The 18847-nt window shown below is 42.5% G+C and overlaps 1 protein-coding gene across 2 annotated transcripts in view; it reads left to right on the plus strand.

Annotated features, from left to right (window-relative positions):
* The window catches only part of LHPP (phospholysine phosphohistidine inorganic pyrophosphate phosphatase), a 109439-nt gene that overhangs the window by 77491 nt on the left and 13101 nt on the right, over positions 1-18847 (plus strand). The window contains exon 7 of one of the 2 annotated variants that reach the window (XM_082222811.1): positions 17806-17902. The exons of the other annotated variant lie outside the window; for it this stretch is intronic. Coding sequence (XP_082078937.1) covers positions 17806-17902 — 97 coding nt within the window. The remainder of the gene's footprint in view (positions 1-17805; positions 17903-18847) is intronic. 2 annotated transcript variants of the gene reach the window in all.

The raw sequence follows: 18847 nt of genomic DNA on the forward strand, positions 1-18847 counted from the left end.
GTGATCAGCCTTCATGAGCCAGGGTTCCTAACCCAACAACAAACCATGGTAAAGTTGGTCAGCTTTGCTGCCTAGTTTAGAAGGAACAGACCCAACTTTGGTTTGGACACCATTAGGATAAACAAATTAAAGTTAGAAATTCAAATTCTGATCCAAGGAACTCTGCATTTTTGGCATATACTAGAGCAGTGTTTCCCAACCTTTTTTGGGCAAAGGCACACTTGTTTCATGAAAAAAATCTCGAGGCACACCACCATGCCAGATGGGGAAAGGTCACTTTTTACTTATGTAAAAATAAATAAATAGTAACAGCATAGAAGGCAATGGTTAGGCTAGCATCCCTCTTCCAAATATGCTAGGTTTTTATTTGCAGGGACTGTTCTACATGGGAAAGCATTCAGCACTGTCATTCTCCCATCTGCCATCTGAATTGGTATTATTCTGGGTCAACTTACTCTGCTGCATGTGTAGATGAGGCCTTATTAACATTTAAGCTGAGAAAAGTATGACGTTTCAGTAGACAGTCTGCAAAATGGCACCAAGTGTGGGGGAGGGGGCAGAACAGGTTTCAGATACAGGATATTAAGCATACACGTACCTCAGATTGAACTGGTTGCTTGCTTTGCAAGTTTTCATTTCCCAAATGACTGCCTTGGCAAGCGCAATACCTGCCAGGCTCAACGCCGGTCTCGCGCTGCCGCTTCCCGCGCTCTCAAGGTCCCAGGAGGAGGAAGGCGTGAAGAGAATCCCGAAGGCGCGAAAACCTCGCGCATGCGCAGGCCTTCCGCCTGCGACAGCCCAGTAGGCCGGCCTAGCCTAGCCGTGCGGCAAGAGCGGCAAGAGCAATCAAGAGCTAGCGTGCGGCAAGAGCAGTCAAGAGCTAGCGTGCGGCAGAGCGGCGATGGGATGTGGGAGGGAGCTCGCTCCTCGCCGCCGCCGCCCCGCCTCTCGCCGCCCGACTCGCCCGCCTCCCTCCCACAGCACACCAGACAACGTCTCGCGGCACACTAGTGTGCCGCGGAACACCGGTTGGGAAACACTGTACTAGAGGAAGAATTTGGTACCAAATGCAGGTTAAATCCTTTCTTACACAGTGGACACCACCCTTTCTATAACAATGTCATGTGGGTTAGGAGTGAGCAAGTAGGTCATCCACACCTATCATGCACAGTGGAGACTGGGCCATTGGGGCAAAGGATGCCCTGCCCCACCAATCTCAGTCTGCCAAGGGACAGCCCCACTTCCAGTCAGGGGTGACTCTTCCTATTGTTGACTGTGGCTCCACCTACAGTTTGTCTCCCTGCTTTCCACCCCACCAGTCCAATTGGGCACCAGCTACCATTGGTCATGTGTGAGAGGGAAATCTTGCCCACCCCTAGGATCTCTCAAAAACTGTTAGGCTACAGCAGTGATTTAAGACATTTTCCCCAAATTACAGTGTACTTGCTAGCCTTTCTGTACTGACTGCTGCTCTAATATGTTTTAATTAAAGCTGGATAACCATAAAGCTTCCATCTTCATCTCATTTTAGGGAGAACATTATTACAGGATGATGCAGAAAGTACAGAGCCCAAGTAGTTTTGAAGCCACTGGAATAATTTAACTTTCAGGTCGGTTCTTACAAAGTTATGAAACTAACTATACTGGCTACTCCTCATAAAGCTCTATGGCTGAATTTTGGAAGGAGCTTCTGGCAGAAACCAGGATGGATCTGTATATTGAGCTGGTGTAAATCCACTGGTGATGCTGATTTTTTACAGTAGCAGAAGTTCCAATAAGATGTTATTCCTTTCTAGGGGACCAAGAGGAGGTAGGCATTAACAGAAGTTGTGAGATCTTTGCACTCTGTATTGCAAATTGTGTCGACATTAAAGAGACCCAAAGTGTGTTCTCAGTTGTTTTCTGCATATTTAATGCATTTATATCCCGCCCTTATCCTAGAGAGCTCAAGGTTCCCCTGTTTTAGCCTCACAACAAACCTATGAGGAAGATTAGGCTGAGAGATAGTAAATAGCTTCATGGCTCAGTGGAGATTTGAGTCTCCTGAATCTTAGTCCAACACTAACCACTACACCACACTGAATCTCCACTACAATGAAGCAGTCTTACATGACATTACAACCAAGCCTTATCAAAGGATCTTACAATGGCTAATGGTTTGTCTTTTTATGTTTCCTTTATGCCCCGTGAACTGGGGACTTATGCATGTTTGCCGTGGTTGGATCCACGAGTCCTCAATCCTTGGTCCCGTCCCCCCCAGAATCCATCCATCCTTCCTTCCTTCCTCTTTTGTGAGATGCCTTTGCAATCATTCTAATGCCAAAATACTATCTTCCCCTTCCCCTACCACTGCTACTGATTATTGCCAACAGTCACAGACTTCCCAGTTTATTTGAGACTTGTCTTTCTCCTACCAAACTGCCACTGCAGTGTCAGATCCTTAGTTCCAGAAGTTTTTATACATACCTAACTACTTAAATCAGAGGTAGTCAACCTTTTTATACCTACCGGCCACTAATGCATTTTTCTTGATGGTAAAATTTCCTTACCACCCACCAGTGCTTGATGGAAGGTAGAACCCCCTACCACCCACCTAGAATCCTGAAACGCCCACTAGTGGGTGGTAGGGACCAGGTTGACAACCCTTGGCATAAACAGTTTTTAGGCCCACTGTTTGAGAACTTGGGTGCACTATGGAAATTATTGTTATTTTTTTTGTCCATCAGGAAGAAATATCCATACTTTTAACCAATGTGAATGGTGTTATTCCTTGGATAGTAAGTTTTAAAAAACTTCAATTATTAGTTCTGTATTAAATATTTTCTCTTGGGTTTGGGGTCCTTCTTCTTTTCTTAGAAAGCTCCTAACACACTAGTTAATTGCGACCTTGGTGTTGCAGTGCCTCTTTACTGCTTTCTCCTGTGCTCTGTTGCCCTCTTCTCCTTTGCTGCAAGGACTGTTCCACCCCTCAGCTGACCTCTGTGTGAAGCAGCTCAGTCAACAAAAGAAGCATACAATAGTTGGCTGCAGACCCATCAGATTTTGTTCCTTTCATAGGCAAGAATAATATTCCTCCAAACTGCACATTTTGCGAATACATTTTCTTTACCTGGGTTTAAGTATAATTTCTGTGTCCCCTCTCCTTAGTTGAATCGAACAGGGCACACCTTGTGCAGAAAGTTATTGTTCTGATGGGAATACTATTCGACTGGGCGAGTGAGATGGTTTAGGATTAGGTAATGTAATAGAAGCAGTGTAGGGGGGATGCAGACCAACTATTTGGTGAAGCAACAGTTCTTAGATTATTTTTAGCCTACTGATGAATGGGTTTCTGAATGGTTTCGGTGCTAAATATATATTTAAGTATACTTTCCTGGTATATTTTGCAGAAGGTGCTTTGCTGACACAAAGAAATCTGGGCAGTAAGTTAATTTCTGAAATGGGGAGATGCACTAGTACACAGAGAGGATGCGGCTTTCAACTTTGGCAAAAACAAATGCCTATGAATTCTTGTTGTCTGCTTACTTTCTATCTGAAATCTGGGCAAGGTTGTGTTGTCTGTTTCTGAGAAAGATCGACTTAATATGTATTAAGCTTTGCCATAGTAGCAGAGGAAGGGAGAGTACAAAGGTTACGGAAAACAAAACATTAATTTTCTTGACCAGCTGTGTTACAAGCAAAGTGCAGCTTATTTATAACCATGGCGTACTGTTCATTAATCAAGTCTTTTCTCCACCAATGCCTTTAATGAGAACTATTAAATGTTTTCATGTTGTATTCATCATTGCCATCTGATTTAAAAAGCAAAACAAAACACAGCAGTCTCCCTTTTTAGGACCTGTGCTTTTCAACTGCAGGGTTTTTAAAAAAAACAACACAGAGGGATAGGGAAGAAAAACATTATTAGGTATGCTTAAAATCTTTTGCAGGATTTTGTGTAATAGGAAAGGGGACTTGTAAATCACACTTGCATGCTTTCTTCACGTTCCTATAAAACTGGCCCTGGATTGGTCAAACTTGGAAACTCTCAAGTCTCATTTAAGGACATGTAAAATAATCAAGAAATAATGAAGCAAAATAGAAAACAATTGATAAGCAGGTGGCTGGCTGACAATGCTTATATGCAGTCCATTTTGAGACTCTTAAAAAATTGTATGATCACAAAATGGTGCCCTAGTTATAGTATCCAAAAGGCAGTAAGCCAGATTCATGTAAGATAAGGGTCTCACTACAAATTTTTTGTCTGCTTAACACCTACATCCCTACTCTTTCATCTAGCTAACTCTCCAAGTAACCTGGTATTCTCTGTGTACACACACACACACACACACACACACACACACACACTTTCACACTCAGTAGTTCAGGATACACACAGTTCTGTGTCCTACTGAGATTGAAATCTACCTAGCATATGCTCCACAAGCTACATCAGCTACTTGGAAGCAGTCCATGCATTCAGGAGAACAGCCCATTCCCAGATGAAGAATATAATGGTTTGTCCAGTCTGCACATTCTATACGACAACTTTTAACAGGCAAGAATCGTTTAGTAATGGAATAGCTTTAGTGAGTCCACAGTCATGTGGCTCTCTGCCTGATTTCCAAATGAGAAAATGTTACAGTCAGTTGCTGTGCAGATCCCTATAAGTAATACGCCTTTGTCAAGTGCACATTGAGACATTGAAATCTGGAGGCCAGTTAATTTATGTGAGAAGGATTTATAAGAAGCAATGGTGAAGTCAGTGTGTGTGTGTGTGTGTGTGTGTGTGTGTGTGTGTGTGTGTAATATTACCCCAAGGCTTGCCTCGTCTTTAACTGCTAATCAGAGACTGGATTCAGTTGATAATTCTGTTTTTCTCTAAATAAAAAAATTCCTTCCAGTAGCACCTTAAAGACCAACTAAGTTAGTTCTTGGTATGAGCTTTCGTGTGCATGCACACTTCTTCAGATACACAGTTCTTCTGTTTTTCTCTGTCAAGGTTGCTTAATAACAGAATTGTTTATTTATCCTGCATCTAAAGAAACAACTGAATTCCTGCTGATTCCCATTATTTTCCATGGGCCATTATTTCATTCCACTTCAACATTTTTAAATGTTTTAATCCATACTTAGGCCAGATCCTGGCCTCTGTTTAGTCTGGCTTCATTACAGCCCCACTGCACTGATGTCCCCAGGGTTGCTACACATTTACACCCTTCATATCTGTGCTCAAAGTATTGCTTCCCAGCAGCTTTCTCGGGTTTGCAAGTCTCCTTGCACGTTCTAACTCTTTTTGACCTACTCGACTGTTCTGAATGAGTTCATTATTCTCATTCTTTCAGTTCTGCGCTTTGCCAATGGTTACTTTACAATATCAGCAGTCTGAGGTTGTCTGGGAGCCAGCTCAAATTGTTTGATTTCATGTTCCAAGGCCAAGTGTTTTCAATGAAGATTTCATTTTAATAATGGAAAATAAGGGCAATAGTCAATAGAAGTCAATGAAAGAAGTAAAGAATTTGACCCTGCAGAAGCCATTTAACCCTCTGAAGAGAGATGCTTTGAATAAAGCTTTTGGAGAGAGAGACTTTTATGAACACTTAATCTTTCTCCTCTTGCGGGTTATCTGTAAGGCTACAGTTTCCTATCTACTCAAAATGTCTCTCCCCCGCCCCCCGCCCCCCACCACGCCGCTCGGTTAGCTTGAGTAGTTTGGTTGATTGTCTTGGTCAAGCTGAACAATTAATGCCACCAAGCCTGAACTTCGTCACGTATGAAGGCCCACCTTGTATTGATGTCTGTCTGGAACTGCCAAGGTAGAGAAGGGTTTTCAGTCACTATCTGGTAGGCCCACATATGTTATTTTTTACCTGCAAGGACAGAAGACTATAACTTGTGACACAGATAGCAGGGGTTTGTGGCACACCTTGACAGAAGCAAAGTGCTCCACGGGTCTATTTATCATAGGTATATTCTCCTTTCCAGCTTTACACTACAGACTGGTCCTCCATTCAGTATACCAGAAATAAAAACCATCCCAAAAGTAAGGTGTGCAAGTATGTGCACTGTAGCACACACACACTGACAGTGCATTTCTAAGCATATTTTTTTCAGAAGTAAGGCCCATTGTGCTCAAGGGGGCGGTTGCTCTGTAGGCTACATGTGCATAGGAGCCCAGCCTAATTTAGTGTGTGGCGCACTTGCCAAAATGTTTCTACCTTTGCATTAGGCAAAATAATGCACGTGAGTACACTACTTGGGGGGGGGGAGAGAGAGAATGGAATGAATAAATCTGTTCCCAGATTCAGCATTGCCTTGATTTGTCAGAAAGTGACTTAATTTCCCCCTACCTGTTCTCCCCCTACCTTGTGGCAACGTCATGATGGGTCTTACTGTAGTTTGACAATGACGTACATAAGCCCATTTAGTTTTCAAGAAGAAAATGCTGTGGTGGGAGCGAGCAGTCCCAAGGAGTTCCTAAGGCTCAGGCAGGTATCACCCTGTGCATTAAGCAAGAGGAAGATGTGAACTGGGGTGGAGCATTTCAGACAAATATGAGCTGTTGATGGAAAAGCAGAAGCTAGTATGTTTGTAGGCCAAATTCCAGAACTATTCACCACTAAAGGCTACTATCAACCTTACTAGCTGTTATTGTATACAACAGTAGATGCTAGGCAGGGCTGAGGGGAGCCTGTAATGTTATATTTGTGTCTAGCCACCCCTGACTTTCATTTTCCTTCCAAACCTGACCTTAGTTCAAAGTGGCCTTGAGGGTTCCTGTGCCACAAAAGTTTAGGATCTGTCAGCATTTCCACTGAAACCCCTCATTTTCAGGTTAGCGATTTAACCAAACGATGTGGTCTGGGCAGAAATGCAAATGTTGGAAGGCCAGCTACAGATTTCACATGATTTCTTTTTTCACAATCAATGCCTTATACACTTTCCCTTTATTATTGTGTGACACACACACACACACACACATACACACAAAATGAGCGATTTCAGGCATTCTCAGAGGTGCTGAATTGAGAGATCTAAACATAAGTGTTTGGATTATTAAAAAAGAAGAATTCCATGTTTGTTTTACAAGTGGGCCACACAAGAAAATTGCATAGCACACCAGTACACCTGTTTTGAAGTTGAAGAGAGAGGTTTACTACTGTTGTTAATAAACAAAGGATATACAAGGGATGTTTCTTGTGTGAGTCAGAAATCCAGTATCACACTATTAACTGTTGACTTACACTATTGGTATAATATGCTAGTATGGTTCTATATCCATTTGTTGAATTTCTGCCTGTCAGATAGCAAATAGTTTATTATCCAGACACACACACAAACACACACACACACACACACACCCTACCAAATGGTCAAAAGAAACCATTGACAAATGCCGAGGCTGGGGGGGGGGGGAGAGGAATACGTACCAAAGCTAGACCAAGTACAGTTTGGGCCATGCTGCTTCCTATTTACTTTCTAACAGTATTGTGTTGGACCAATAAGCTGGAATTGTATTTGCAAACAGACTGATTAACTGCAAGGATAAACACTGTATATTAAGACAGAGTCAGCAAAGATTTTGGAAAGGGAAGCCATGCCTTGCAAATCTCACCAAAGGATGTCACAAACATGTGGATAATGGAGATAGAGTTGATGCAGTCTTTGACAAGGGCCCTCATCAAAGACTCTCTAAAAATGAGAAATTGCCCTGGCATCAAAGGAAATGCCCTTTAGTGGATTAGCAGCTGGTTAAGAGATTAGGCAACAGATGGTAAGCATAAATGGGCAGTCTGTACAGTGGAAATAACTAAATAGTGGGATTCTCCAAGGATCTGTTCCTTCTTTAAAATGCACTAATGACCTAGAAATGAGAGAGAAAGTAGTGGCGAATGAATATTTGCAGTTGATAGCAAGTTGTTCAAGAAAATAAGACAGATTTTTCAGAAGGGGCTTGTTGTGTATTACCTCTTTAAGAGGTGAGCCCAGAATAGCTCCGAAATGGAGAGCAATGAAACACTAGCACAAAAATGTGAAATTAATGCAAATTAATAACAACAAATTTCTGGCCTGGCCTTGCATTGGAGACCAAGCTGACGTTAAGATGGGCTGTAAGTCAGAGCATCATCTTTGCATGCAGAAAGTCCCAGATTCAATCTCTTGTATCTCAAGGTTGGACTGGGAGAAACAGCTGTCTGAAATCCTGGAGAGTCACTGCCAGTCAGTGTAGAATGAGGTAGAGTATCTATGGCCCTTCCGAAGTTGTTGGACTCCCAACTCTCATTGGCTCTAACCAGCATAGTCCATGACCAGGGATGATGGGAGGTGTAATTCAGCAACATCAGAAGGACTGCAGGTTCCTCATCCCTGCTGTAGGCAATCCTGAATCCTAAATGGGCCAATGGTCAGACTTGGTATAAGGCAGCTTCCTGTCGTCCTACTAGTGGGTTCTTAACAGTTCAGCTTTGTGCTTCACATCACAGTAACCAATTTGAGTCTTCGAAGAATTGCAGTAAAGCTAGTCTAGTTTACAGAACTGTCCCTTTCCCAAATGAGTGGTTTTAAACTCAACAACAAGGAGTGGATCTGCTGACTTCACCTTTAGGCCCTAATGGGATAAAGGCATCACATAGCAGGTGCTTCAGAGTGTACAGAGAGAGAGGCAGAGGGAGAGGGGGAGAGAGAGCTTTAACGTGCCTTGAGCCTCTAGGATAATGCAATATTTTGTAGTTACCAGTAATTGAGATAAGCCTTTTGGTTTATTTTTAGCCTATTAATTGGTGCTTTTTCGTCCTCCAGCAGTCCATTAGTTTTCTGAGTGCTAATTAACTGGCAGATAAAAAATCCAATTTGTACTTGCTTCTAGTCTCAAAATTAATTAAAAGAAGGAGGTGCATGGGCCCAACGAAGGTAACTTGCTCAAGATATTCTTCTGCAACCAAAAACTTCCTTGTCTCTGGTGTGATGAATGTCTTCTTCTGAGCAGGTGAGGTTGATCCCTGACCTCCCTTAACTCAAAAGAAAGTTTTAGTAAGCAATATATATATCTTTATCTTCAGTCACCACATAATTATCTTTGCCGACCATTGATAACTAGTCTGCCATCATTCCTCCCCGGAAGTCCTCTTGTTATATCTTGAATTTCTGTTTTAAGCTATTTAAATTGTTTGGAGATTATACATACATATACCAAATTTGTTCAGTTCTTTGTGTGTGTTTTTAATGAAATAAAATTGGGGAAGAAATAAGTGCTGCAGCTCTGTACCATGAATCATAGAATTGTAGGACTGGAGGGTACCCCAAGTTTCAACAAGTACCCCTGTCAACAAGTAAAATCTCAGATATAATAACAACTGAGTTTATTTATTTGTTTGTGTGTTTTAACATAATGGGTTTTGTTCTAAGGAGTGAAGCTGAGCACAGTGCAAAGCATTCAGAGGGCTAGGCAATGAGGTCATAATTTTACCTCTCAATTTACTCTTTTTTTAAAAAAAAAGTGGGAACAGTCTTAGGAACATATGCTTTCCCCCTCCTTATACCACTTACCCTTTCTGCAGCAAATGCCCTGCTCCTGCTTTTCATATGATTAAGAGAAATGTCAGGAATTACCCGCAATATGGTCTGCTTTAAATGGTATAATTCAAGAACAGGTCAGTTCTTGAATTGAAGAACAACATCCTTGCCACTCTGGTTCCCAAACTCATGAGAAATCCATAGAATCGAAGAATAAAAGTTGTAGAGTTGGAAGGCAATCACATTTACAGAATCCCTGACAGATGGTCATTCAACCTGTTGAGAAACCTCCAATGAAGGAGAGTCCACCACCTTCCAATATAGTCTGTTCCACTGTCAAACAGCTTTTCAGAAGGGTCTTCATAAAGTTTAGTTGGAATTCTTGACATTTGAATCCATTGGTTCAGATCCTACCATCTGGAGCTGCAGAAAACAAGCTTGCCCTGTCTTCCATGTGATGTCAAAACCAATTGTGTTTTACAAAGCAAATTAATGAACTCTCTCCACTTCCGTATTGTTTTATTTATAGTCTACTGTATTTCATTAAAGATAGGTCAAACCTGCACACACACACACCCTCCAATAAACCCAGAACCCATGCACATTCCTGTTTCCTGGTGAGTTCACTGTCCAATTTAATTAATTAAAGAGTTTGGAGAAGAAAGGAAGCAAAATAAATAAAATTTAAAATTGCATTTAACAAAACAAGGTATCAGAAATTATTCAGCCTTATTCTCTGCTTGTTCCTCCTATTCCTTGATCAGTCTAGAGATATATCAAGACATTAGAGGTGTAATTAGATGTGTTGCTTATTCTTTGTACTGTAGCCAGTTTATATCACTCTGGACATTTCCCATCTGTTAGCCCAATTTAGTAGATCAACTTTAGAGGCAATAGGGCAAACAGTCCACTTGGTAACAGCTAAAATAGCACTGCATACATAGCAAGTGAGTCACAGTTGCCTTGCTCTGTCCTATTTTCTGTAAAAACACCGTGCTATGTAGGGAAGGTAATGCAACCTTTGGATTGTAGACAACTAAATTCTACTCAGAGTAAACCTGTTAAAATTAACAGGCCTAGGTAAGTCATGTCCATTAACTTCAGTGAGTCTACTAGCTTTGGAAGAAGACCAGAACCGGAAACCCTATTGTGGATGGATTTGGTGCAGTTAACCAAATACAAAATTGTGGATTGTAACAAAGTGCATTCCTCAAGGGCCATAGTCCAGACTTTGCTTGTTCCAGAAAAGGTTCCACCTCTGAATTCTGGCTCATGCAGAATGTTTCAAGGCAGCTTCTATCTCTGTTAACATTGTAAAGACTTGTCAAATCTTCTCTTACCTTCTGTTTAATTCCTACGCACATTTATGATGCTGAGCTTCCAAAGGGTTAGTTGATGGATGTTGCCCAGTGACTCACAGTTTCTGTTTGTTGGCTGACATAATCCATTAACTGCCTGAACTTACTGACTTCTGTGACAGCTGTGACAAAGGCACAGGTTTTGCCATGCCAAAGACTGCTGTGTGGTTTTTCCACCTGGAATTTCCTCCACCGGTACAAGGCTGGTATTGGACCTTTTGGCACCAATGGGGCATTGTTTTCAGTGGCCTTGCATACCTAGTTTCTCTCTTCCTCAGGAAAACATTTCTTGCCTTCACACCCACCCAGATTTCATCAGTCAGGTCTATTGTTTTGCAAGCTTTCTTGGCTCTCGTGACATCCACTTTTTATCACCTACACCTACACTGCTAACCCATAAATCCCCTGAACTCGGAATTTGAGGGAAGAGTAGAAGAGAACTTTAACACTGACAGGTTATGTCAAAATTTTCAACTAGGAACTCACATAGTCATCTGAATAGTTGGCTATCCTGCATGCTCTCATTCCATTCCTCGCATTTAGTCTTGCTGGAGGGAAAGTAGAGATGGCACTGCGCAGACAGTGGGGTTGTCCTTGCTTATAGACTCATCTTTTTGTCAGCCTTTCCCTTAGAATAATCTGCAACATTGCTCCTTGTAATGCTTTGTTTTTCCTTATTATCGTTGGTACCATATGTCATTTCTCCATCCTTGTTCCTGTGCTGCTCTTTATGCATTTTCACTACACACCTGTAAAGATCAGCACAGGAATAATAAGGGATAAGTGACACAAGGAGTGATAAATGGACTGCTTGAGATGCCAGATTGGGACATCTCCATTAGATTTACTCAGAATGATTTGGGTTGCTTGAATGACTTAAGTTAATTCGCATTGGTGTGGGTAACCAGAGGTTCAATTTCACTCCATTGTGAGAGAAATAATTTATGTTGCGTTTTTATTCCCTTTTTAGAACAAATGTTGCTCTTATTAATTGCTTTTTTTTATAAAAGTCATAAGGCCACAAGGTTATAATGGTTGGGAGATTTTTATCTGGGGCTGTTCTAATATTGTAAAAATGGAAAGGAAGAAACGATTTGTTAGAAAATGTAAAGGCAATAGTAAGGTAAGAATTGCAGGAGAAATAATTAAGACGAAAGTTTCCACCTAAACATTAGGAAGAACTTCCTGACAGTAAGAGCTGTTTGACAGTGGAATTTGCTGCCAAGGAGTGTGGTGGAGTCTCCTCCTTTGGAGGTCTTTAAGCAGAGGCTTGACAACCATATGTCAGGAGTGCTCTGATGGTGTTTCCTGCTTGGCAGGGGGTTGGACTCGATGGCCCTTGTGGTCTCTTCCAACTCTATGATTCTATGATTCTATGATTCTAATTCCCGTGCCAGTTGTCGGCAAGCCCTGACTGATAATGCAGCACTGGCATATTCAGTACCCATATCACCCAGGCAATTACCACAACGGGCAGCCTTCTTTACGCTTATTGAACATACATGGATGGGGAAATGTGTGGAATGGGAATTGATGTTGCATCTTTCTCCTGACTGGATGAAAAATTTCATTCACCCCATGTGGGGCCGGTCAAAAGAACTCGCTACACTTCGCGGCAAGTCAAATGGTCTTCCATGGTCTTTTGTAAAGTATGTTTCTTCCGAATTTTAATCTCCTTGCTGAATTTGTAAAGTTAGGTGTGAGAGCTGTTCTCCTTTATGGCTTGCTTACTTTTGTAAATTCTCTGTTATGAAAATAAGGCATTGGACTTCTCTGTCCCCATTTCCAGTGTGGTAAGTTGGTCTTCCCACTGAGATAACAGACCTGTGTCTATATACCGCTTCTGGCTGGAACTGGAGCTTTCATCCATACAAATGCATAAGCGATGTTATACCACTTTTAAGAATACATTCCAGCAAGGCAAAGGTACTTGAGGAGGATGCAGAGCAGGGATGATGAGGGGTGAGGCCCTAGAGAGGTTCCAATGGCCCTATTTGACCCCTGGACCTAGGTGTCCTGACACCTGCTTTGAAGGTTAACAACAGCATCTGGAAATAAAAGTGGCCAGATTGGCCATGGGAATAATGTTTGACCCTCACTCGGTGAGCCAGTTTGTACAGTTTACAGAAGTGAGTGTTGCATTTCTTAAGACTCACCCAGTAACTTATGTCCAGATTCAGAGGAGAGAGTGTAAGTAGCAAACATGGTGCCCTCTAGATCTTGTGGCATACAGCTCTCTTCACCCATTGCCATTGGCCATGCTGGCTGGGCTGATGTGAGTTAGAATCCAAAGCATTTTGTAAGTCACTACATTGGCTAGCCCTGCAGTAGGATATTATAATTATATTTACTGGCTAAGCCTGAAATTGGTGGTGGAGTGCATCAGAGGTGTGAAATAAAATTGAGTGCAATTGGTAACTCAGTGAGAGCTGAACTGTCTCCCACCTGATCTTAAAGGAAAATGTGCTTTGGTTTGTATAAATATCTCCCTAATTTGCTACAACCTTGGCACTTCACCTGAATAATTTTCCAGCAAAGGCCGAGATCTGGAATGCATCAGTCTTTCCATTACGATATACAATATCTTTATTGTCATTGTCCCATGTAGAATAATGAAATTGAAAAACTACATAAAACTACATAAAAACTACATAAAACTACCACAAAACTACATAAAACATTCAAAAACCCCTAAAACCCCATTCTGTTGATAGATAGAACAACTTTTTCCTCTGGGTGGCAAAGAGAATCTGTGTCCAGTTCAACATTGAATTAATACCCGGGCAGTAAAGGTTGTCAGTCCATAATTAGTTTAGGAAACTCCAAGTATAGTCTAGAGGTGTGAAGTTCAGGGGCATTCTGGGAATGTTTTTAGAGGCATTCATGTATGCATGCCGACCATTTCTCTGCTCAATATTGTTTCCTCAAATATCCTGGGGGCGGGGATATGCAGGTCTTCATGCCCCCCCCGCCCCGGCTTGAGGCTAAAACTGCTTGGGGGAAATGACCCAAGGAGAAAAAGTCCCTTCCTTCTGCTCTAGATTAAAGCTTCCTGCAGCTGCTTTTCAATTTTAAAAAAATGATGGGGCGGAAATGCTATGCACCACTGTTTTAAAACTGAGAGAGTTTCTATGAGCTTAGACATTGTAGAAATCCATGTGCATGGCTACGGCTGCTACTGCAGCAAACCACGGGGGTTTAAACGTTTGCGTGGTGTGTGGGTTTCAAAGCCTATATTTTTGGAAGCTGAAACAATATTTTGTTAGGTTTTACAGCAGAGCAGGGCCCAAGAGATACGGCATTTTTCTTTACTCAGAGCTTCATCCGACTTCACTAGGTTTGACATAGGCCTCCTTAGAAGATGCCCATGATTGTGCCCTCTGCAGAGTTTTTAGAGTTGATTACATAAAAATGGGGGCTGGGTGATTCAGCTCTGTAGTTTGTAAGGAATCAGGGCAGTGGGCAGCTTGAAAGTTGTTTGACATGGGAATGAACAGTTCTTTGCAAAATGCACTAGTGGGGGATGTGGGGGAAGTCATCTGGAGATTTTTTAAGAATTAGAATGCCTTAAGAGTAAATGTATGGAACATATACATTAATCCATTTTTGTTGCATTGGTCTGGTCAATGTCATCTCTAAATTACTCTTTTAAAAGAACTGTTTGTTGTCTTAGGCCAAATCCCTTTTCATCCAAAGTTTTTTAAAAAATTATTCTCCTGTTGTTCCTGGAGCTATAGAGTTGTTGATCTTTTTATTTTTTGTTATGAGAATCAAACCTATTCCATATGACACAAAACTTAATATAGTGAAGGGCATTTTAGTTTACAGTGGTACCTCGGGTTACATACGCTTAAGGTTACGTACGCTTCAGGTTACAGACTCCACTAACCCAGAAATAGTACCTCGGGTTAAGAACTTTGCTTCAGGATAAGAACAGAAATCGTGTTTCTGTGGTGTGGCCACAGTGGGAGGCCCCATTAGCTAAAGTGGTGCTTCAGGTTAAGAACAGTTTCAGGTTAAGAACAGACCTGCCCCAATTTTCTTCAATTTCAAATCAGTTTGTGATATGTGTATTTTTAAAACGCCCTCAAGGGGATGGGACAACTCCCTTATGAAGAAAGGTTGCGTTGGAGCTTTTTCCATTTAGATAAAAGGTATACAATGAGAGAGGTATACAATGGAGGTACGTATAGAAAATGATGCATGGCATTGACAAAGCGGATAGAGAAAGGTTTCTCTCCCTTTCTCATCACAACACTCTAACTCAGGGACATTCAAAGAAGCTGAATGCCAAGGGACTCAGGGCATACAAAAGAAAGTACCTGCTCACAAAACATATAGTTATATGGAATTCACTCCCACAAGTGGCAGTGATGGCCGCCAACTGTCAGGTGTGCATGTAGGAGCCAGGCTCTGTGGCCAATAGGACTTTGCAGGACTGGGGCCTTCCTAAGTTTGTTCTGAAGAGGCAAGGCGTGGCCTCACAGGTGAGGCCGATTGGTAACTCACAGCACCTGTTTGAGAGCCAGTGTGGTGTAGTGGTTAAGAGCGGTAGTCTCGTAATCTGGGGAACCGGGTTCGCGTCTCTGCTCCTCCACATGCAGCTGCTGGGTGACCTTGGGCTAGTCTTGGGCTAGTCACACTTCTTTGAAGTCTCTCAGCCCCACTCACCTCACAGAGTGTTTGTTGTGGGGGAGGAAGCGAAAGGAGAATGTTAGCCGCTTTGAGACTCCTTAAAGGGAGTGAAAGGCGGGATATCAAATCCAAACTCTTCTTCACCTGGTGGCAAGAGCTGGGAAAGGATATAAGGTCAGCATTTTGCTTTAGCTCTCTGCCACAGCAACATGTCTCCTGTCTTGCTGCGTTTGGTTCCTTGACTCCTTGCTCCCCTGACTTTGTGACTCCTTCCTTCTTGATCCTCGGACCCTTGGTTTTGTGACTCCTTGCTTCCTGACCCTTGGCTTCTTGACTCCCAGCCCTCTGACCCAGTGGCGTAGCGTGGGTTGTCAGCACCCGGGGCAAGGCAAGTAATTTGCGCCCCCTAACCCGTGGATTTGCGCCCCCTAACCCTAACCCCCAGATGTTGCGCCCGGTGCAGCCGCCCCCCCTGCACCCCCCACGCTACGCCACTGCTCTGACCCTCGGACTCTTGGCTTCCTGACTCCTGGCTTCTGGCCCCCCCATTCCTACTCCCACCCCGCCATCTTGCCCCTGGTCCTGACGTCCCCTGCTGGGACTTTGATCGCCCATGAACCAGACCATGACACCAACTTGGACAGCCTGAAAAGAAGTTTAGATAGCCTCCACTGTTGGGGCAGTATGCCTCTGAATGCCAGTTGCGGGAAACCCCGGGAGGGGAGAGTGCTGTTGCACTCGGGTCCTTCTTGCATGCTTCTCACAGGCATCTGGGTGACCACTGTGAGATCAGGATGCTGGACTAGATGGGCTATTGGCCTGATTCAGCAGGCCCTTCTTATGTTAACAATGCATATTGACTAGGGCGGTGCTTGGGAAGAGCGTTAGGAAAAATTCAGATTTTTCATTTGTTTCCATCAACTACCCGCACTCTGTGTTTCCATGTAATTGCTTTTACCATGGTTTTCCATATCATACAGGAACTATTTAAATATTATGGCATGTTGCTATGATTATAATTTTAATTATCACAAACATACTTGGAGTTTTTCATCTCTCTAATCTCATTATATGTCACTCTGTATTTTGGTTTAGTTTACTTTGCAACATGCTGTGCTCGCAGTGCAGATTGCAATTCCAGCATGTGAGTTACTAATCACCATGACTAAAGCTGCAGGCTGGACGAGGGGAGGCACTTAATTGCCTTCCAGAAACCCTTCAGTATTCTGAATGTAGAACTAGGAGCCAAGGATGGCTGAGCGTCTAATCTTAAATTATTCCATGGACTCCCTGAGCAGACTTGGAAAAGAAAATGCGTTTGGAAACATGCTGCTTAGACGCCTTCATATCATGGACTTTGCAACCTTAGGGTGGACAGCTTTGAGTACAGGGATGGGCTCAGAGTAAAGTTTCTTAAAAACTAACTCATACGCTTTTGCATATTTGTGGGTTGCAGTTTCAAAGTAAAGGCAAACATGCAAAGATTCTCTCTTTTTAAAGAAAGTGCTAAAGATACACCAACTCTCAATTGACACTTGCCGTTGTTTTTTAAAAAATCAGATGAAAGCTGTATGACAATCAAATACATGAATGGCCAGGTGTCTCTTAGCACCTGGGTACATTTCTCATATAGACCCTAAATGCTGAAAATGTTGCCCATGCCTATTTTAGCCCTTGTAAAAATCCTTAACTGGTAATGATCAGCAGCACATCCCTAGTTTTAATCCATTTAGGGATGAAGCCAAGCAGTGAACCAGAGAACCAAGAGCTTAGCCAGCACCCTGATGGTCTGCAGTCTCTGTTCAGCTGTGTAGAATTTAGCTACAGCTGACAGCATCTGTCCCACTCTGTTAAACACTTGAGTTCCGTAGCTGCAAATATAAAAGCTTTATTACCCTTTGGAAGATGTATTTCTTTAGCTTATAGGCACTTCCTGGCAAGACAGACTGCCTTTCTCCGCCTGCTTGTTCCCCCTCCACTACTGCCACAGCAAAGGACTGCTACTGCTTGGTGACTACTCCCTTTTTCTGTTCACCTAGGTTAGTCCTGCTGCAAAATGTACCAAGAGCCCTGCCTGAGAACTTGTATATAATTCCCTTATTGAGCCTGGTATGCTAACAGCACCTGTGTCGAACCTGAATCCCACAATCCAGGTCCAAAAGGCAATGCAGTGCCCATCTAAAAAGGATGCCCATGTAAAAGAAGATTCCCACATAACAGTGTTAGATCCAGATGACCAACCATTGAAATATAACCTCACATATTGGGTGGTAGCCAACATTGTGCAAGCATGTTTTCCCTTTCTCCTTTCCCCCTACAGATCCCTGCCCCCATCTGCTCCAGCGGGTCCCCCAACGCTCCCAAGCAGATATGATGGGCATGTTGGGGGCTACAGGGGCAGAGCTGAGTCCTGTTGTGTAAGTCTGTTTTGCTCTCAGATGGGCACAAGTGGAAGCCACCCATTGTTTGTGGAAACCTGTAGTATGGAAAGGTATAACACTTGCAACTTTCAATTGTGTTATTTTTTTTCAAGCAAATATCCTGCCTTACTGATGCTATCAGCACTACAGTTTATATGTATCTGCTGTAGATGAGCGTGCAACAAAAATTATTGCAAGCCCAGGTTAGGCACTTGTTACAATAAGCAAATCCTCATGTACCATGCTCATAGTAAATGATGTGGAAGAGAGCAGTGGGTTTTCCTTGATTCAGCTCTTTGATCTTCCAGTGTTTCTGAAATATGAGTGCTCCGTTGAGCAAAAGCCTAATATATATTTTGACAGGTTAGACTGAAGCCATGTTTTATTTGTTTAGAAGTCCCTTAATAATGGATAAAACAAATAAAAATTGAGAACTTTTTCTAGTGTGGAATGTTAAGCTTGCCTTCTTAATCCATCTTTTCCCCATGGGGCTTTTTCCTACTATGGCTACAACTTCTGTCATTTAAACTATGAAGGATATGTCATTTCTTATTGACCCTCACCTCAACTATGGACACACACATAGAGAGAAATAGATAGCAGAAATGCCAGGTCCTTTTCCAGGCTTTGTCCAGCCCTGCAGAGGTATCCCAAGTATCCCAAATGTCAAACGCTAAACTCATGCAATGCTGCCCATAAGCACTGCTTCAGCCTTTAAAATGGAGACAGGGCCTACAGAGGCACTGCCTGTTTTTATGCCAATATATTTATTTTATCACTTTAATTTACTATAATATTTATGTCCTTCATGTCCAGCCTGTAATGATATGTTCAGGGTGGCTAGAGGTAACATCACTATAAAACTGTTCACACAGTGAACTAGAAACTGCAGAAAGATAACCAAAGGACACAGCAGATAATGAACAGTCAATTTAAGAGTCA

The sequence above is a fragment of the Podarcis vaucheri genome, assembly GCF_965113315.1.
Source record: "Podarcis vaucheri genome assembly, chromosome: 5".
Classification (NCBI taxonomy): Eukaryota; Metazoa; Chordata; class Lepidosauria; order Squamata; family Lacertidae; genus Podarcis; species Podarcis vaucheri.